Below are 21,175 nucleotides of genomic sequence, written 5' to 3' on the forward strand. Positions count from 1 at the left end.
GCCTGTAATCCTAGCACTCTGGGAGGCCGAGGCGGGTGGATCGCTCAAGGTCAGGAGTTCGAGACCAGCCTGAGCAAGAGTGAGACCCCCGTCTCTACTAAAAATAGAAAGAAATTATATGGACAACTAAAAAATATATATATAGAAAAAATTAGCCGGGCATGGTGGCACATGCCTGTAATCCCAGCTACTTGGGAGGCTGAGGCAAAAGGATTCCTTGAGCCCAGGAGTTTGAGGTTGCTGTGAACTAGGCTGACGCCATGGCACTCTAGCCCGGGCAACAGAGTGACACTCTGTCTCAAAAAACAAACAAACAAACAAAAAAACCTTTTAAAGTTGCTTGGATGAATATATTTGGTTTTATTTTGGAGCAATTACCATGCTTGGCCACATTTTGTTTTAAGGAGAGAATTTTTTGATTGGATGAAACAGGGAGTCACCAAGTTGTAGCTATGTGAAAGAATGAACAAAGAACTCAGGTCTAGGCAAAATAAAGGAAATAATACAATTAGGTAGGCCCAACAATATGACTGGAATGGTGGAAGTTCAGCAAAGAAGGTTTATTCAGATTCTAAAAGTCTTGGCAGTCCCAGGAGCTCTGGAAAGTCAGGGGGCAGCTTGTCATAAATTCCAAAGCAGTGAAAATGAAGCCAAGATGAGAAAGAGGTGCCCCAGCAAACAACACTGATGAGCGTCAGCTCCAAGGATAGGCTGTAAGATGGTTAACTGTAGCCAGATCCACGGGTGAACTCCCCCTGGTGCCAGGACCAAGAAGGGGATGGCTTCACAGGTAGGTAGTGACAGTAGCGTAGCTCACTTTGCCTGAGGATTCTTCTGTCTCATTCTTGCTGTGACTTTTTTCATTTTCATGCAAAAACAATGAGCACATCTTCTCTCAAAATTATGAAACATATGTCTAGGTAGACTGACACCATTGGTAACTTGATTTTTCAATCATCAATACGTGATACACTTGGAAGGAGGAAGTTACCTCTGAGCAGATGTGTCCAGAAAGGTGAATGAACATGAATGGAACTACTGATACCTTCAAGTGGACATGGTTTCAAGCAGCAGATATTAAATATTTTCTTCACAATACATTAAGTGTGTGTGTGTTCACATGTGCACTACATCATCTCTCTGGCTCTTTTTATACCACATTATTCTGCAAAAAATGTTGAATTTTGCCCCTCCAGCCTTCTTCCTGTAAATATTTAACCAATCTTTGCTAGCAGTACTGGCTGCTAGAATCTGGGGAAACATCTATTTAGGGAACTGCTTCTTTGGATGGAGTGTGGGCCCAGAGTCAATCCAATCTGAAACCACGAATATAAAAAAGACGTGGAGTGTTACAGCTTTTTTACAATTTGTCTAGCAGGTTTTCAGTCCTAACTGGAAGACACCCCCCGCCCCCGACGCATTAAAAAAAAAGAAAAGAAAAAAGAACAAGACGTGGATCTAATCTCACTGTAAATGTAGGCTAAAGAGAGCGTTTTAATTTAGCTCCATATTTTCATGGGGCATCAGAGACATTCAAACGCAGGATTTCCAACCATCTCAGGTGTAAGTTGTGCCACATATTCTGGGTCCTGTGACTTTTACAATCACTGGAATCAACTAAATATTCTACATTTTTCTTTTTTTGGAATGATTAGTTACTCTGTTATTACATCTTTCCACCAAAAAACTGTGTGCATCACTGTTCACTGTAGCTTTGAGTAAGGTATTTATCCTCTATAGCTGCGGTCCCCAATCCCCGGGTCTCCACCGCTGGTCCGTGGCCTGTTAGGAACCCGCCATCACTGCCCGAACACTGCCTCCCCCGACCCTCCCTCCAACCCTTTCCGTGGAAAAATTGTCTTCCATGAAACTTAGGAAGGGGGGCAGCGGGCTGCAGAGCAGGAGGTGAGCGGCAGGTGAGCTAGCGAAGGTTTATCTGTGTTTATAGCCACTCAGCTCCCCATTGCTCACGTCACCGCCTGAGCTCCACTCCCACCCTCCCTCATGTCTTCCACGAAACCGGTTCCAGTGCGGAAAAAGTTGGAGATCGCTGCTCCATAGCGTCCCCTAGAATAGGAAGGCTTGTCTTGAAGTCTCTCCATTTTCATATATATATTCTTTTTTGCAGTCCTCCTATTTCTTTTCCTATCTTTTTCTTCCCTTGCAGTTCTACCTAGTGTTTTTCTGCTCCCTTTAGCTTATACCGGTGTCACATAAGGCTTTATTGCTCTTCCTTTTCTTGTCCCCACCAAAGGTAATCAGAACAGAGCTCCAGGGGGCTGGGCATGGCGGCCCACGCCCGTAATCCTAGCACTTTGGGAGGCCAATGCAGAGGATCACTTGAGGCCAGCATTTCAAGATCAGCCTGGGCAACATAGCAAAACCCCATCTCTACAGAACAGAGCTCCAGTCCTTGGAGTCTTATTCTCAGCAAGATAACAGAGCGTGTCTAAGCTACTTATGAAAATATTCTACTTATCTCTTAATGTTTTGAAAAGGGACAGTATTTAACATCCAGGAGTTATTCTAAATGCTGGGGACTCTAAGCATGGGGCAGGCAGTGGTGGAGATCGCCTTGGATGGGGAAGTCTTTGAGTTTCCCTTACATCATGTCAAGCAGATGAAGTCTACATATTGGGCAGGACTTGCCTAGGTGATGTTCATCCTGGCCCTTCTTTTGAAAAAAGGCTTGAGAAGGAACACTGGGACATCACCAGTGATCATGGGACCTCTTCTTCTATCAAAAGAAGGATGATGTCAATGAGTCCAGGTTGGATTAGGCAAGGAATGGGACTGAAAAGGAGATGAGTTCTTGAAATCAGCCAATCTCATAGCCTGGAGCAGGCATTTGTGGTCAGCTGAGTCACACTGCCTTGGGATTAGCCAGTTGAGTTTTCTGTTTCAGCAATAAAAAGTCTTGCAAAACTGTTGGCATGTGAGACAAAGGTATCCAGAAAATCTTGGCATCTTTTCCAACAGCATAACGAGTCTTAGGGAAGAGACTTGTTAGAGCATGGTCCATGCACTCTACCACGAGAGAGAGGTCCGCATTGAAAAAGTATGTAGTGTTGACTTTCAGTTTACTGAAACCTATAAAAAGAGACAAAAGCACTTTTACTCTTTGGGGGGGGGGGGGAAGAAAAGCAGAGTGGGAGGCTAGGGTGCAAAGCAAAGGGTGTATGTGAGGGAATTTATTTTGAATATGCCATTTTAATAGAGGACCATCATGATAGTTTTCTATCTATTCCTCAGAAAAGGATGCAGCAGCACTTTCTGTAGACCAGCTTGGGTGGTCAGCAGACTCTCTCAAGCTTGGGTGGGCAACCACTTGTTAAAACTCAGATTGCTGGGTTCCACCTCCAGAGTTTCTGGCTCAGTGGGTGTGAGATGGGGCCCCAAAATTTGCATTTCTAACCAGTTTCCAGATGCTGCTGGTTCAAACTTTGAGAAGTACTGCTTTAAAACAGTGAGAGAAAGATTCTACATAAAGCCCATGAGGCCCCTGATCCTGGAAAGTTACAGGTTTTACTTCTAATTTGTTTCAGGGGATCACTGTGTTTGTAGAAAACATGGATATGGATGTGTGCTTATGCCTGTGTGTGCATGTGTGGATGTGAGGGTGCACTCATATACCATATGCCTCTACGGTTCTGTGAATAAAGAGAGAAGCATCCCCAAATGCCCTGACTCAGGAAGCTTGAAATATCTCGGTTCTCATGCAGATAAAGTGATTGAGTAATAAGCCAAGATACCTTTACAGAGGCAGATATTTTGCAAGGGATTGGTAATGGTTTAGGACCTCAGCCCCTTCAATAAATGCTATTGGGAAAACTGGATATCCACATGCAGAAGAATGAAATTAGACCTTTATCTCATACCATATATAAAAATCAAATCAAAATGGATTAAAAACTTAAATGTAAGACCTCAAAGTATAAAACTATTAGCAGAAAACAGAGGGGAAAACTTCTTGATATTAGTCTGGACAATGATTTTTTTGATATGACCCCCAAAAGCACAGGTGACAAAAGCCAAAATAGACAAATGGGATTACATCAAACTAAAAAGCTTCTGTACAGCAAAGGAAACAGTTAAAAGGGTGAAGAGACAACCTATAGAGTGGGAGAAAATAATTGCAAGCTGTTATCTGATAAGGGGTTAATATCCAAAATATATAAGTTACTCAAACAACTCAATAGCAAGAAAATAAATACCTGATTAAAAAATGGAAAAAGGTCTGAATAGACATTTTTCAAAAGAAGACACACAAATTACCAACAAGTATATGAAAAAAGATGCTCAACATCATTAATCATCAGGGAAACGCAAATCGAAACCACAATGAGATATCATCTTACACCTGTTAGAATGGCTACTATCAAAAAGACAAAAGATAACAAATGTTGACAAGGATGTGGAGCAAAGGAAACCCTTGCACACTGTTGGTGGGAATGTAAATTAGTGCAGCTGTTGTGGAAAATAGTATGGAGGTTCCCCCCAAAATTCAAAGTAGAACTACCATATGATTCTCATATACTCTTAAAACATACCTGAGTTTTGTCTTTGTAAGAGAAAATCTATAATTTTCGTTCTTTCTTTCAACTTCAGGCCCCACTAGCTACAAGTTGTTCAAAGAATCTAGTAAGTCTTTATGAATATTTTAGACTTCAGTCTGGGAACTGGAGAAAAAGTGACCTTAATAATTTGTGGTCTACTTTGGGGCTGTGAATTTGGCGGATCTCCAACTGTTGACTAGGAAAACACTAATAAGAAGAACCAGTATAAAACTGGGCTCAGTGCCTTTTGGTATCTCTGAGACAGAACACCTGAACCAGGGACCAAGTCAAAAATAATTTGAGATGGAAGTTGGTAATATATTCACAGGTATTTAAAAAGTATCAATGTCAATATCAAACAGAGAAAGTTCTTTTAAATGAGGAATTTTGTTTCTGAAGTATTAAGTCTGAAAGGTTAAGTTCAGTCTTAGTACTGAATTAGAACCTTCAGAGTTAGTGAGAATTAGGGCATTTAATGGCAATGGTTCTAAAGCTACAGTAACATGTTAGCATTAAGAGATTTGTCAAACCAGACATTTTAGTTGATATATATAATGTCTGTACCTCTGTGTGTGTGTGTGTGTGTGTGTGTGTGTATAAGTGAGTGTGTGTTTGGAGTATAGTGGTGAGTCCATCATTTTAAAAGCCTCCCCAGGTGGATCTGACTTAGCTGTTAGCTCTACCTTGAAAACTCATGACCTTGAACCTTGCCGTAGTTGACTATCTTTTCAAGTCCACCGATGACAATGCAGGATCATAGTTTGGAGGGACAGAGTGACACATAGTTAGGTGGGACCCTGCTCAACTCAAAGCAGGAGTTCAGTAAGTGTTTGAGGAATATCAAGTAAACTTTAACAGGGCCAGGAAGTTTGCAGTGGACGGAGAGCTCTGATGCAGGAAGTTTGACCAAAGTCCTTAATGCTTTGTTCACATTATAGTGCAGTGGCCAAGAATAAATGGCAGTTAGGCTGCCTGGGTTCAAATTTAGTTCTTTCATTTGCTAGCTGTGCGATGTCAGGTAAGTTATTTCTCTGTGCCTCTATTTCTATAAAATGAAGATGATAATACTATCTACTTCCTAGAGTTTATTTGGGGATTTTAAATGAAAGAGTTCACGGAAAGCACTTAGAATGGTGATAAGTACCTAGTAATTGTTACTATATGTTAGTCATAATTATGTAACCTTTGTTATTATTCTTCCATCACTGACTCAATCTCTTAATTTATGTTACCTCTCCTTCCTTCTTCCCGTCCAAGGGTTCCTGCTCCAGAAAATTTCCACCCAAATAATTCCTCCCTGTCCTTTAGGCCTTATTCAAACCTGATCTGTCCCAGTAAGGCTTCTTAACCAGCAACGCTTCTAGCACCACTTCTGGACTGTTGGGTTACACTGAAGTAAAGGATCAGTTTTCTTGTGTGTCTCACAGTCTCACTTGGTTACTTTTTGTTGTCAACTAGATTGTAAATTAATTAAGAGTCAGAGGCTGAATTATCTCTCTCTCTTTTTTAAAGAGACAAGGTCCTGCTCTGTCACCCAGACTGGAATGCAGTGGCATGATCACAGCTCACTGCAGCCTCAAACTCCTGGGCTCAAGCGATCCTCCTGCCTCAGCTTCTCAAGTAGCTGGGACTGTATGCATGTTCCACTATATCCAGCTAATTTTTTCTTATCTTTTTAGAGATGGAAGTCTTGCTATGTTGTCCAGGCTGGTCTTGAACTCCTGAACTTAAGCATTCCTCCCACTTTAGCCTCTCAAAGTGCTGGGATGACAGGGGTGAGCCACCACTCCTGGCTTCCTTTTTTAACCTCCAAAGATTTTTGAACGATGCTGAGTGAGTAGTTGGTGCTTAACAAAAACAGGAGGGGCTGGGCACGGTGGCTTGCACCTGTAATCCTAGCACTCTGGGAGGCCGAGGCGGGTGGATTGTTTGAGCTCAGGAGTTAAAGACTAGCCTGAGCAAGAGGGAGACCACATCTCTACTAAAAATAGAAAGAAATTATATGGACAGCTAAAAATATATATAGAAAATTAGCTGGGCATGGTGGCGCATGCCTGTAGTCCCAGCTGTTCGGAGGCTGAGGCAGAAGGATCACTTGAGTCCAGGAGTTTGAGGTTGCTGTGAGCTAGGCTGATGCCATGGCACTCTAGCCGGGGCAACAGAGGGAGACTCTGTCTCAAAAACAACAACAACAACAAAAAGCAGGAGGTATGTGCAGAGATGAAGACCTTGGGCTCTAGAGTCAGTCTGCCTGGGTTCAGGTCCTGGTATGACCAGGGAGAGTTATATAACTTTGGGTAGCACATTTCACCTTTCTGAGCTTCTACTCACTACTACAACAGTTTTTGAGGAGTAAATGATACAATTCATAAGACACTTAGCATAGAACTTGGCACTTAGTAAATGCTCAGTAAATGTTTATAAACACTCAGAGAAGCAAGAGATGACCCTGAAATTAATAGGGATCCCAGATCCATATTTAAGCTCCCTATTGGTATATTACTCTGGGAACCTTGATTTTTCAGTTTTGTTTGAACCTCCTTCCTGCTGCCTAGGACAATGAATCCCAAAGCACATTGTATTGGCCCAGAAACTCACTTTTTTCAATGTAATCTTCTCCATATTGCTGTTTGATATCTGGAGACAGATGCTTCCAAATGGCGAGTTTTCTTTCAGTTGTCTTTATTGGATCTGACAATTCTGTTTTGAACAATCCAGGTTCGATGCATGAGACGTGCACACCAAAAGCTTTCATGTCCCGTCTGTGAAAAGAACCCATTGAAGATGTTTAATCCAGGTTTGTTTAGAGAATGTTTGCTATTTGGATGACTATTTTCTCATGAATCTTTTCATGCAATCACAGAATTGGACATATTGGAAAGAAGCATCTTGTTCTAACCTCTCATTTTGCAGATGAGGAAACTAAAATTCAGGGTGGTGAAGTGAGGGCTGGGTTAATGGCAGGACAGAGGAGGAATGTGGGTGGACCCACTCCTAGGCCAGTGTTCTCCCTAAGCCATCCTCTCGTCATTGACTTGATGAGCATTCAGGTTAAAGGCAGGTTTCTTCTTAGTACCTAAAGTTCCTTATGGCGGAATGGACTTATGACTGGCCTGTATGGACAAGTTGACCCCATTCTAGCAATGCGAGGAGATTGCAGCACAAATGAGGTTATGCTGAAGGACACAATGTGACAATCCCAGATGTGACTAACCTGCTCCCTATGCTGCTGAGCAAGCTTTTTCATCATGTCACTGCAGAAAACCAAAAGTCTGCTCATTTACCGAACATCAAGTTTTTTGAGGAATCATGGCGCACCTTTCTTTAAAGCAAACCAATGAACAGATGCTCCTCGACTTCAGATGGGGTTACATCCTGATAAACCCATCAAAAGTGGAGCATATTGTAAGTTGAAAATGCACTTATTAATAATACATTTAACCTACTGAACATCATAGTGTTCAGAACATTTGCATAAGCCTTAAATGTGTTCAGAACAGTTACATTAGCCTACAGTTGGGCAAAATCATGTGGCAACACAGCACATCGAGGTAGAGTGATCTCATGGCTAACTGCGAGCTGTGGTTTGCTGCCTCGGCCCAGTAGCATGAGAGAGTATCTTACCACAAATCGCTAGCCCAGAAAAAGATCAAAATTCAAAATGACGTCTACAGAATGTGTCTCACTTTCACAGCATTGTAGAGTAAAAAAATCATGTAGAACCATTGTAAGTCAGGGACTGTCCATACTGCAGATCAGTATGAATAATCATTGCCTAAATTCAGTTTATATTTCTACCAGGAATATATACGGAAGTAATTATTCATTTTATAGAAGTCTTCACCATAAGATTTTTTAAAAAGCTCTGTTAGTGAACTTAAAATATGATTTAATTTACCTTAGATTCTGCTTTCTAGCAACATAACTATTGTGTAGTTTGAAATATATTTTACTAAAAAGGCAGATTAGCTTGGCCTAAAAAGATTTCAAAAGGTATGTCACTTGCATTAAAATAAAAAAGATTATTTTCCAACTTAATCATATTTTGTTCACCTGTTGTCTGATCTCCTTTGGATCTTGGAAGTAGCAGTGTCAAGAGGGTATTTTGGATGACTTGTCTCCTCACCCACTCATGAAAATAACACACAATCTATGGACAAGTGGCTTTAACCCCATCTAAGCTTACTAGGTAAGTTAAACCAGTATGAAATCAATATGTTTGCTGGGCAAATACAGCTTTAAAGAATCCCAACCCTCTCTAAAACCAACTGCTGCCCTTAAACCTTCCTATATATAGAAATTCTGGAGCTGCCACTGGCTCGTGGTCTACATGCGTAATACCTTTCAAATACTAGTTCCATGATTCATAACGAAATAAACACTCTTGATTGATTACTCTTAGGCATGATATAGCTGCATTGCAAATCACACAAAGCCTTGAGTTGAAATCTCTTTTAAAAGTGAGCAAATGTCTAAGTCTGTATACTAAAATTTTATTATGATACTGCTGCTTGTAGAGTGGAACCAAAGGTCAACCAAGGGACTAAAAGAGGTTCTCTATGACCAAAGCTTGATCTCTGGATCATGGGTAGCACCTGGGAACTTGTTAGAAATGCAGAATCTCATGCCCCACCCCAGCCAAACCCACTCAATCAAAATCTGCCTGTTAACAAGATCCCCAGGTGATTCAAATGCACGTGCATGATTTGGAAGCATTGTTCCAATATCATTGTGTTTATTTCCTTGGAGAATCAAACTTGGGAACCTGTTTAAATGGCAAAACAGAGTTGTTCTATCTTTATAAACCTAATCCTTAATAAAAGTTTTAAAGAGTAAAGTAAAAAAATAAAAAAGTATGGTAAACCTAGATCCAAGACATAGATCATAAACTCTAACACATGCCTTCCACAAATACTAGTTGAAAAAGCAAATGGATGAAAGACTATATCTAATGTTTTCTTCTCTCTTGCCTATCGCAGCACCACTCAGCGGAGTGTCTCTGTTTGCATCTCCAGTCCCTTTCTCCACCCTTCTGCCTGCACCTCATCCTGGGAGGCTGACCTGAATTAACTATACTCTGGCTTCTGTCAACTATAGAAGGTACAGTCGACTGGAAGTGCCAGTGGGAGATCAGGAGGAGAGAGGAGAAGAAGTCCGGCTAGTTCTCCTCCTGTGGTGTCAACACTGGTTATTTTACCCCTCAACTGAAGTCAATAGCCTCTATGTCTCCAGGATCTGGAAACTGCCCTGTCTCCTCGTCTTTTCAGTCCTGTGGATAAAAAGGCCTCTGCTGTCATTAGCCCCTCGATTCTACACTATCCTTTGGGATTTCCCTAAAAACTTCCCACATGTTTGGAAATAGTCCTTTAAGCAAACTCTGTTTCCTTTACCCAAGGCTAATGTGCCACTGTTTCCTACCAGAACGTTGACTGAGAGAACCGCTTGCAATTTAGAGACTTTGAACTGATAGTTAGTTGTAAGTTCTGGTTCCAGGTAAGATGGATTAATCACACTCCACCCGCCACGCCCCGTCTCTCTCATTGAATGCAGCTGTAAAACTCAGACAGACTGCATGGAGCAGGTATTGAGTAACTGATACTACTGCATCTGCAGCTGACAGTAACACCAATGGAGAGACCTACCCTGATTTAGCCTCTTCATATGATTCCCTAACTCTTTGCCACACTGAGCAGTTGAATATAAATTCACTGTCACTATCAGCATCACTCATTAATGTGAAAAGTAAAAAAAGAGTTAGATAGACTTGGGTTCAAATCTGAGTTCTGTCACTTATCAGTTGGATGACCTTGGGCAAGTTACTTAATCTCTCTTAGTGGTATCACCTATAAATTGGGAATAAAGTACTAACTAGTCTCCAGTACATAAGCATTCAATAAGTGTTGGTAGCTATTATTTTCTAATAAGTCAATTAATTTGCTTTACCTTAAGCAGTCATTGAAGCCTTCTACTGCATATTTGGATGGGCTATATCCCCCACCACTGAATGCAAGCCGACCCCCGATGCTGGAGACATTGATAACCCTCCCTCGAGCTTTTTTGACCAAGGGAAGCATATTTAATGTCACACTGATGAGTCCAAACAGGTTCACTTCAATAGGTTCTCTGTAGTCCTCCACTGTCAGCCAGTCTGTGGGGGCCAGCACGCCGACAACACCAGCGTTATTGATCAGGCCCCAGAGACCTAGGACAGAGAGGAAGGAAAGGAGGCATGGTAAAAGCTGGTGCTTATTTGGCATCTTTGCTGAAAATACAGCCCCTGCTCTACAAAATGGTGCCTTTTCCTCCTTGTACTTACATTCCTACTCTGAAATTCTTTGCAGTTTTGGGAGTATAGCAGAGAAAGTGGGAGGCTACATTGAAATAATTGAAGGTCTCATCATTACTCTATTGCTGGTTCCAAGTGTCAAATACTGATACTCTCTGAGTGAATCTTTCTACATTTTAATCTCAGATACAGAGTAAATTGGTCTGTTTTTCCTACCTTGCTTGATATCAAGACCAGAGAATACTTATGAAATGTTCTACGTGGACAAAGAGTGATATCAATCTACTTCATGTTCATTTTTGGTAAAAAAAATTCAGTCATTCACTTGGCTTGTTTTATGATGGGAGACATTCAATATTGTTAAAGGTGTTTGGAATTCAAGCATTAAAAATTGTCTGGAACCTTATCAAATCACTGCTTTTGAGCTTCAGAGTTTCAAATATATGTTGAAGATGTATTAGAGAAAAATCACATACATTTTTTCTACCTTTGAGGACCCCAATATCTTAATCCATGAGAATATTTCAGGCCGGGTGTGGTGGCTCACACCTGTAATCCTAGCACTCTGGGAGGCTGAGGTGGGAGGATTGCTCGAGGTCAGGAGTTCGAGACCGGCCTGAGCAAGAGTGAGACCCTGTCTCTACTAAAAATAGAAAGAAATTAGCTGGACAACAAAAAATACATAGAAAAAATTAGTCGGGCATGGTGGCACATGTCTGTAGTCCCAGCTACTCGGGAGGCTGAGGCAGAAGGATTGCTTAAGCCCAGGAGTTTGAGGTTGCTGTGAGCTAGGCTGATGCCACGGCACTCTAGCCAGGGCAACAGAGCGAGACTCTGTCTCCAAAAAAACAAACAAAAAAAGAATATTTCAAACTTCATTCAAAGCCAACAAAAATCTGCGATCATTTGGATTTTAGCATAATCTATTGCAGAATGAGCACCCAATGGCTCTCTACTCTACTGTAACTCTCTAAGACACTTATACTCAAATTCTCAGGCCATTTTCTACCATGTACATTTAAAATGTGTGAGCTCTAGAACAATTTTGTAGTGACAAGTGGGTCCGAGGTAACCAGATGGCAATTTGGTCATTGCCTCCATATTCTTCTGTAAATTTTAGTCCCAAGTTTTGTTTTTTTTTCCCCTGTCTGTGACTAGAGTACCACTTCATGAGAAAAGATGAGAAAGTCGGTACTTTCCTCTCAGCTCTAAATTCACCCACTGGGACTTAAGACTGAGGATAACTTGAGCTGTGTTTCTCGTGCACACAGACAGCCTGCACTTGGAACTACCCAGAAGCTATCCTAAGATTAGACAAGCACACAGCTGGCATTCAGGAGATGTTTTCTCGAAAGATCATTTATTTAGCTTCAGTTACTTCTCCATCCACTCCCCCCATCCTCCCCACTTCCATATCTCTCACCTTTTTCCCCAACATGGTTCTTCACCCACTGGGCGGTCCTCTTGACATGTTCTGCGTTAGTTACATCCAGCAGCACAGTGTGAAGTCTCTCTGAGGTTTCTGCCTTCAAAGCTGTTGATCCTGATTCGGTCAGACAGGCAGCAATTACACGAAATCCTTTTTTATCAAAAGTTCTAGCTGCCAAGTTTCCAAAGCCCGAGTCACACCCAGTGATAAAGATGTACTTATCAGTGATGTCTGTAATCTTTAGTTGTCTTTTATAATTCCACAGAAAACCACAGAGGATTAGGAGGACTAACACCCAAAGGAGCATTCTTTTTTTTCCCTGTATGTGACAGGGACACTCCTTTCCTGTGCAATAAAAGAAAATGGTATCCTGAGTGTTCAAAATTAGAAAGAAAATTCAAATTAGAACCCTCAAGGCATTACAACCCAGGATTGATGAATTCGAAATATTTTAATGCATTTGAGTGGATAAATAGAAAGTTAAAGAAACGATAACTCTTATTTAGTTGTTTGTTGGGAAAATGGCCACTGAAATGATTAACTGCCCCTCTCAAGAAATGCAAAAACTAACCAAGTAATATTCAGAGAAATTAAATGTAAGACAGAGGAGAGCCACCGCAGAGCTAACAGGGTTGTAGGGTTGACGTGGGCAGCTGAAGTCGTGTGCAGTGATGACATTACTTTTTTGAGTGAATTAATTCATCCATCTGAAAGATAGACTCTCATGGCAAAATCTTACCTCTTGCTACTTCACGAAATTCAAGAGCAGAATAGGTTCCAAATCTATTAGAAAGAATAGTTCAATTGTAATTGTTCTGTCAGACTCCCAATTATCTTCAGTCGGGAAAAGGAGACCATTTTGACATTGCCCCTAAGAAAATATTCCCAACTTAGTTTCCATTTTCTTATTTTAAATAAAATGAGAATGAGACTTCAAATGTGGTAAAATGTTAACACTTAAAGAATCTGGATTGTACTATTCTTTTAACTTTTCAGTAAGTTTGAAATTATGTCAAAATAAAAAGTTAAAACTTTGGCAAAGGAAAATAAGGAATAAAGAATTCTTTTTTTCTGAGAAAATGCTTCATTGGATTGTTTTGGGTTCCATGCACAAAATAGGTAAGAACCCCAGGATTTTGGAGTCTGGTAATCTTGGATACCAAGTTGCCTGTCTTCTACTCTTTGGTAAGCTCACCTCCACAACCTCTGGAGAAAAACAAAAGCTTAAACCAAAGCAGTTGGATCCCTCTTCTCTCCCATCCTTTCCACATCTCCCTCAATCTCCTCCTTACCTAACCAAATCCATTTCCCTCTTGTGACAAGCAAACAGAGAGGAGCTTTTTAATTGTTAAGGATGGGCTCAACTTAGGGAGGGGAAAGGGTTGAAAACAAAAAGAAAAGAAGAAAGGATGGGCTCAATTAAAATGTGTTGTCCTCATTAAGCACAGCTCTGGCTGAGGGTCATTCAGGCCTGTAGGTTGAATCCTAGGGACTGCTAACCCTGCCCTAGAATTTTGTAAAGCCTGTCGTTACCCCAAATATTATTGTCCAGAAATGTTGGTTCTTCTTTAATTCCTAAGGTTCACATTCCTCTAAATCACTGGACTAAATAACAAACCAACACATGTCTTTGACCTCTAATGGCATTTTAGACAAGATACCACAGCCTCTGGTTAGAGCCACTAGGGGCATGACCTGTACACAGAAGCCAGCTGATGGCCAGTTGTTTCCTTGACACTGAGGGTAAATGAGTAACAGCCACTAACAGGGCTGCTTCAACCACACTCTGCCAGCTGTGGTCACTTTTGCGTGGCTGCCCAGTCCCAACAGTTCAGAGAATCAGGGCAATGACCTTAGTAGCTTGCGTTGTTTGCCTACCTGCTGTGTCTTCCAATTGATCTCACAACAGACTGCTTGGCTCAAGGGAGGAGGGCAGTGTTAGGAGCCCAGACCTCAGAAGCAGCCAGATCGAGTTCCCATCCCAGTTTCACTACCATCAGAGGGCCTTTGGTCAAATTACTTATCTTTTCTGAGTCTCCATTTTCCTACCTGTACCTTAGAGATACAACATCTACGTTGGAGGTACCTGGTAAAATGAAGTGACTCCATGCCTGCTACATGGGAAGGACCTTGTTACCTTTAATGGCAAGATCAATCACTTTGACTTTGTGTTGCTCTTATCTTTAGTACTTTTAAAAAAAATTTTCAGAATATTATGGGGGTACAAACATTTTGGTTACATGAATTGCTTTTTGTACAGTTTGAGTCAAAGTTTTAAGTGTGTCCATCACCCAGATAGTGTGCACTGTACCTGTTAGGTATGAATTTACCCAACCCCTCTTCACCCCTCCCATCAACTGTAGTACTTTTGATATTTTGGGCCAGATAATCATTTGTTGTGGGGTCAGTCCTGTGTACTGTAGCATGTTTTAGCAGCAACCCAGGCCTCTACCCACTAGATGCCAGTAGCACCCCTCCCCCAGTTGTGACAATGAAATATGTCTCTAGACGTTGCCAAATGTCCCCTGGGGGGACAAAATCGCCCCAGTTGAGAACCACTGGTCTATAGCCTCCTTGTCACGGTGAATCTAGAACTTCATAGCTTCCAGAACTACTTCTCTGGAAATGTAGTCATTGGTTCCTTGGTAGTATCACATTGATGAGAATTTATTTTTTTATGGCCTTAACACAAAAGTTTTGTTCCTTATAAAAATTATTCATATCCTGCTGCAGCAAGCATTAATTTCTATAATTTTTTTTAAAAAAGTCTTTTTGTCATCAGGAGGATAAGAGGCAGTGAACAAAGCCAAAGTCATGTATGACACTATTGTGAATTTAGAAATTACCAAATTAGCACTCACAGAATTTGTGAGGCCTGCATTCTGGCTGAGCCTTTTGAGTCTGGACCACTACAAACTCTTCTGGGGGTGCCCTTCAGCTGGGTGGCCGACTGACTCTACAGAATTCAGAATGCACTCTTAGAAAATCCGTGGTCCTTTGGATTCCTGTTGACCAAGTCAGGCAGGAGTGGTAGCAACTGCTACGGTTTGTTGAATGCTTACCTAGGATCTATAAATACTTATCTTATTTAAACCTTACTGTAAAATTATCTTCATTTTATAGATGATGAAAAAATTCAGAAACTCGGTGTAATTGGCTGAAGATATAAATGTAGTGGTGATTCTGGGACTGACACCCAGCCCACTGTGGTTCCATCACTGCCGCCTGCATTCCCACTCAACTCTGGGAGCCTGGGCCTTGCGTACTCCTCTCTGCATCCCCCGTGCTTCCTTCACATGATACTTGGCATTGAGCCGATGTTCAGTAAATGTGGTGGCAGGAAAGAAGGAAGAGAGGAAGGGAATAAGGAAGTCTCCATTCTAGCTCCAGGCTTCTGTTGGTAATCGGTTAGTCTTTGACACTTCTGACTCATTGGGGCAAGATTATAATAGTAATTATAATAACGTAATACTCATGCTTCCAATTTTGGTAACTTCAAAAAGTTTTGAGAAGTGTTCCTGTAATACTTATCTCATTGGCTGGGTGCAGTGGCTTATGCATGTAATCCTAGCACTCTGGGAGGCTGAGGCGGAAGGATCACTTGAGGTCAGGAGTTCAAAATCAGCCTGAGCAAAAAACACTTTCTGTCTCTACTAAAAATAGAAAAAATTTGCCCAGCATGGTGGCGCGAGCCTGTAGTCCCAGCTACTTAGGAGCCTGAGGCAGGAGGATCGCTTGAGCCCAGGAGTTTGAGGTTGCTGTGAGCTAAGTTGATGCCATGGCACTCTAACCTGGGCAACAGAGTGAGACTTTGTCTCAAAAAAAAAAAAAAAAAATACTTATCTCATTTAACTGTCAAAATATTTTTGGTGTAGTGTAGGGTAGGTATCATAACCAAGGTCATTTGCCAGATAGTGGCCAGAACTAAACTCTGATCTCCGAAACTGTGTGAAAAGAGAAGGAAGAACTGCAAAGAGATGAACACATTATCAGTGGAGAGCAGGAATAAAAAACACTTTATCAAAAAATGTTCTACCATGCCACAAAGATTCAAAAGAAACCAAAAGAGGAGAACTAATTTTCTCTTTCATCTGCCAGAATGCTTGATAGTAACTGCCTGCCAGAAGCTGTGGGAAAATATTGCAACTTGGTCCTTGCTCACTCTGCTTCTTTTAACTTTCTCTTACTGGGTTTCTTTTCATTGTAAAACAGTTTTGAATAAGATTTTTTTTTTTTTTTTTTTGAGACAGAGTCTCACTCTGTTGCTCAGGCTAGAGTGCCGTGGCATCAGCCTAGCTCACAGCAACCTCAAACTCCTGGGCTTAAGCGATCCTACTGCCTCAGCCTCCCGAGTAGCTGGGACTACAGGCATGTGCCACCATGCCCGGCTAATTTTTTCTATATATTTTTAGTTGTCCAGCTAATTTCTTTCTATTTTTTTTCTTAGTAGAGATGGGGTCTTGTTCTTGCTCGGGTTGGTCTCGAACTCCTGAGCTTAAACGATCTGCCCTCCTCGGCCTTCCAGAGTGCTAGAATTACAGGCGTGAGCCACCGCGCCCGGCCTGAATAAGATTTTTTGATTTCACTTCTCTTATTTACCTTCCTCTGCTCTTTAAAAATAAATGATGACAGTTAAAAAGAAAAGGAACAGAAAATGTCTCAATGTTATTGTAAGATATGCTTTTTAGAAGAAATGTAGAGTGCTTTCCAGATAGTTCCTCCTAGCCCACTAGATTTTATTTCCTCATAACTTCACGAGGGTTTCCTTTTAGAAAGCAATACTAAAGCTAATCAACCACACTGATAGGTGTTTGTAGAATCTTTATTTACTTCCAATCTGTTGCAATGGTGGCCTAAGTTGAATCAACAACTATGTTGTTTACCAAAATACATCAAACAGCACTGTGCAACAACTTTCTAAAATATTCTCTTCTGGAGTTCTCTTGCACAAGCTGTCTTAATACTGAAAGCAGCTGAACGTGTATGCCCTTTGTACATTTAAATATTATAAATCTGGTTAACTTATACAAAGTTCCTTTTCATTTTTACCTCTTCCTTGAAATAATAAAGCTCTGTTTCTTCTTAACCCAAGTGGCCTTTTAGAGATTAGTGCTGCACTTTAAGGAAAATAAGCATTGGAACCTAATGATACAAACTAACTCGTATGACTAAAGAATTATGTTTCTGTGGAAAAAATGTTCAAGCTGGCACCCAGAAATCAGAAATTATAAAAAAAAAAAATGGAGCCAAGGAACCCTACATGAAATGTCCTTGCATTAAGCAACAGATGTTCTTTCGAGAGTCTGATTAAATAATAACTATAATGATTATGATGCTGATGATATTATTGAGACGGTATTCCTCAAGGGAGGATGAATTCCCCCTGTCAATGGGCTGAAGAAGCAGCTCCTCCCCTGGTTAGTCACATTTCTCTTCAATCCTGCTTCCCTGAAGGAGGGAGGCAGCCCTTGGTAGCCAGGCTGTGCTTTGCGTAGTGCGACAGTGAGGCAGGGAGAAGTGTGTGCTTCCTCTGCTCACTCGTGCAGCCACCCTTCCCCCACAGCCGCTCTCCGTCCCAGAGCAGGTAGAACACCTTAGGCAGGGAAGACCTGCCACATGTATAGTTTACATTTTTAGTTTTAAGGATAAAAGTATCTCTGATTTTTCTTTTGTCTTCCCACAAATCTTTTAAACTATAATTCACCATAGCATTCATAATTATCATTTGCCAATATGTTTCCTGACAGTTTGGCAGGGTAAGAATTATTGGGAAAGCCATAGTGACTCTATTTATGGTCACTGAATAAAAACTGCTAGCCAGAAAAGATTCTATGTTGGGTGGAATTGTAGCTTGTAGTCACAAGGCTTTAAGGAAAGCTTACAACAGAGAGAGAATATATGTATAGATGCTAAAAAGTGTGTTCCAACCTTTGGTATGTTTCTTTCAGCCATAGTTGTCTGTGAGCAGAAGAAAAGGTTTGAGTTTTTAAGCGCCGTTGCTTAAGCAAGTAACATTTGTTATAAGGATTTTAAAACCAATTCCTATATCCCCCATTTGAAATGTATGAGGTAGTGATTTTTTTCCTTGTATTTAAACATTGAGATTTGGTCTAAAATTTGAGCACCCCTTTTAAATCTTAAAAAATGCGGCTGGGTGCAGTGGCTCACGCCTGTAATCCTAACACTCTGGGAGGCCGAGGAGGGAGGATCGCTTGAGCTCAGGAGCTTGAGATCAGCCTCAGCAAGAGCAAGACTCATCTCTACTAAAAATAGAAAGAAATTAACTAGGCAACTAAAAATAGAAAAAATTAGCTGGGCATGGTGGTGAATGCCTGTAGTCCCAGCTACTTGGGAGGCTGAGGCAGAATGATCGCTTAGCCCAGGAGTTTGAGGTTGCTGTGAGCTAGGCTGATGCCACGGCACTCTAGCCTGAGCAATAGAGCAAGACTCCGTCTCAAAAAAAAAAAAAGAAAGAAAAAAGTCATCTTATAAAATGCAATGCAAAGATGATATAACATTTAACTTTCATTTTAAGCAGTATCTAGCCAAGGATATTTTTAGAGCACCTAATATATGCCAAGAGATATTAAGATAAACAAAACATAATCCCCCCCTTGGGTTAACAATGTAGCAGGACATTTCAGAGCCATTTGTACACACCTAAATTTTTAATTTAAAAACGTGCTTTCTTTAAGTTTTGCCCCTACCTGTGAACAATCAAGTCACCGAGAGAGAGAACCATACCACCATTTGAAATACCAAACCAGTGGATCATAGAACGGGGAGTAAATATCTGAAGCACATTTTTTGCTGTCACCCCAGGATCCAGGGATCAAATGTGCAGTGGAGAATTTCCCTGCTTCCTTATGACCTACAGGGCATTTTCCTCACCAGTTTAGTGTGTGCAAGTCCACATACACTGACATCTGATGACACTGGTAGAGCAGGTAGGCAAACGGATCAGACCTGCAGTTGGTGGCAAATCTGTTGCTCCAGTAAGAAACTCATCTAAGATTCCTGTGCTTTTTGGAGCACTTCCCTCTCCAGTTTCCAATTAACCATAACATTCACAGATGGTGTCAAATAGGCGCGGAGAGAATAACAAGTTTAATTGTGACTCTACGGAGCTAAGGGACATTCAAAGAGAGACCTGGAGGAATTTAAGGCAAGATCCCAGGTCACACTGAGATTTTGGGGGTGAGATGGACAGAAAGGCTCCCATCACTACCTTCTAATATATTACATTAAAAAAAAAAAAAAGCGACAGTTGACCACAGCTGAAAGACTTGAGGATTCCTTCTATAAGAGTGAGGAAAATGAAAGAAATTTTAGATTGACTTGATACATGAAAGAATAAATGACAAAACTCAGTCATCAGTTACCTTATTAAAGACAAGTGGGACACAGAAGCTGCTGGTGGACTCACACGGCCAATGGCAATCTTGCTGTGTGCACGGAGGAAGGAAGGTTGTGCCACCCTGGCCACGCTGGGCCTCTCGCAGTCGAGGTGCTTGGGCTTCCGTGGAGCTCTGAGTCCTATACGTGTGAGGAGTCCTCAGCTGCTCTCCTTGCCCTGTGAGTCACACCCACTGTGAAACGCAGTGATGACTAAGTCTCTCTTCAGTGGATGAAAGAAGCCAAGAAGCTGGAGGAATCAGCAGCATCTTTAGTAAATTAAGTTTAGCAACTTTTAGAAAGGACTTAAAAATGCCCAATGACATTCATCTTACTGTGAGTACGATCTCTTGACCAAGTCCAGCAGCTGAAATAATGTAATCTGGAAGCATTTTGTAAACCACCTGCTGCATTGTTTTAATAATTTAATTTTCAGATTATGATTGTTGTTCATGATCTCCAGGTTTTTTTTTCTTCCTCTTAACCTGCCTTTGTTTATTTGGTACTCCCTCTCTTCTAATGGAGTAAGTAGGAGAAATCAGTCTCTGAGATTCATTTGGCCATTTATTTAAGATTGTTGAGGAAGGAGATCAAAGCAGTTTAATGAAACGAGGTTTTGGAATTATTTATGGGTCTTAATTTGTGCTTTAAGGTGTGACAAGGAGAGCTTACCAAAGTGGCCTCTGGAACTGAGATCAGTGAGAATAGGAAAGGATACCTCCTCTCCTCCCATAGCTGGTCTGTTTCAGAGTTTGTCACAGCTGACCTGGCCTATCCTGGGACTGAAATGGAGAGTACTGAGACTGCAGGTGAGGCGGGAAGGGATGGTGCTAAAGTCCCCTCTCCAGACTGCTATGACCCCATTTAGTCACACAGACACATACAAACTCCACTTCACTAATTTTTTTATTGTCATTTTCTTGTATATTAGTTTATTGCCATACTCCTTGAATTTCCCAGACTCTGAGTTCCTTCTTTGAAAAATGCAGTTATGGCTGGGCGCGGTGGCTCACGCCTGTAATCCTAACACTCTGGGAGGCCGAGGCGGGTGGATAGCTTGAGGTCAGGAATTCGAGACCAGCCTGAGCAAGAGCGAGACCCCGTCTCTACTAAAAATAGAAAGAAATTATATGGCCAACTAAAAATCTATATAGGAAAAATTAGCTGGGCATAGTGGCGCATGCCTGTAGTCCCAGCTACTCGGGAGGCTGAGGCAGTAGGATCGCTTAAGCCCAGGAGTTTGAGGTTGCTGTGAGCGAGGCTGACGCCATGGCACTCACTCTAGCCCGGGCAACAAAGCGAGACTCTGTCTCAAAAAAAAAAAAAAAAAAAAGAAAGAAAGAAAGAAAAATGCAGTTATTATGTATGGTTCAGGTGGGGTGAGCATATGAATGAACATACCTGTCTAGGTAGAGTCCAGACACTGCTATCACTCTTTGAATTAAGTGAGGGATCTTTTTTCTGCAAAGGCATAAAAAACCAAGACTGAAATTTACTCAGGTAAACATT

General features: G+C 41.3%; 1 protein-coding gene, 1 long non-coding RNA gene and 1 other non-coding gene across 5 annotated transcripts; 2 read left to right on the forward strand and 1 right to left on the reverse strand.

Annotated features, from left to right (window-relative positions):
* Nucleotides 1-1,344: 1,344 nt before the first annotated feature.
* Nucleotides 1,345-1,407, forward strand: LOC123644233. The gene has a single exon (XR_006737052.1). It is a non-coding gene; the product is annotated as a U7 small nuclear RNA (small nuclear RNA).
* Nucleotides 1,380-19,803, reverse strand: DHRS9 (dehydrogenase/reductase 9). Of its 3 annotated transcripts, none has more exons than XM_045559203.1 (5): nt 19,654-19,803; nt 12,266-12,616; nt 10,500-10,758; nt 7,155-7,318; nt 1,380-3,090 (listed from the first exon to the last, which is right to left on the reverse strand). In XM_045559203.1, exons 2-5 carry the CDS (start codon nt 12,576-12,578, stop codon nt 2,864-2,866), a joined length of 963 nt encoding a protein of 320 aa, XP_045415159.1. In that variant the 5' UTR covers nt 12,579-12,616; nt 19,654-19,803; the 3' UTR covers nt 1,380-2,863. The 3 variants fall into 3 exon arrangements, with proteins under 3 accessions (XP_045415159.1, XP_045415161.1, XP_045415162.1); XM_045559205.1 differs by lacking the exon at nt 19,654-19,803 and adding an exon at nt 13,011-13,047; XM_045559206.1 differs by lacking the exon at nt 19,654-19,803 and adding an exon at nt 13,011-13,020 and having other exon boundaries at nt 12,266-12,385.
* Nucleotides 5,514-10,319, forward strand: LOC123643608. The gene is made up of 4 exons (XR_006736847.1): nt 5,514-5,574; nt 7,275-7,353; nt 8,644-8,745; nt 9,536-10,319. It is a non-coding gene; the product is annotated as an uncharacterized LOC123643608 (long non-coding RNA).
* Nucleotides 19,804-21,175: the final 1,372 nt, after the last annotated feature.

Source organism: Lemur catta, chromosome 8 (assembly GCF_020740605.2).
Source record: "Lemur catta isolate mLemCat1 chromosome 8, mLemCat1.pri, whole genome shotgun sequence".
NCBI lineage: Eukaryota > Metazoa > Chordata > Mammalia > Primates > Lemuridae > Lemur > Lemur catta.

Coding starts and splice junctions, on each gene's coding strand:
- DHRS9 (XM_045559203.1), bottom strand. CDS start 12,578: ATGCTCCTTTGGGTGTTAGTCCTCCTAATCCTCTGTGGTTTTCTGTGG. Junction 10,759..12,265: donor GAACCATGTTGGGGAAAAAG/GTGAGAGATATG, acceptor TCTCTGTCCTAG/GTCTCTGGGGCCTGATCAAT. Junction 3,091..7,154: donor AGAAGATTACATTGAAAAAA/GTGAGTTTCTGG, acceptor CTCTTTTTATAG/GTTTCAGTAAACTGAAAGTC.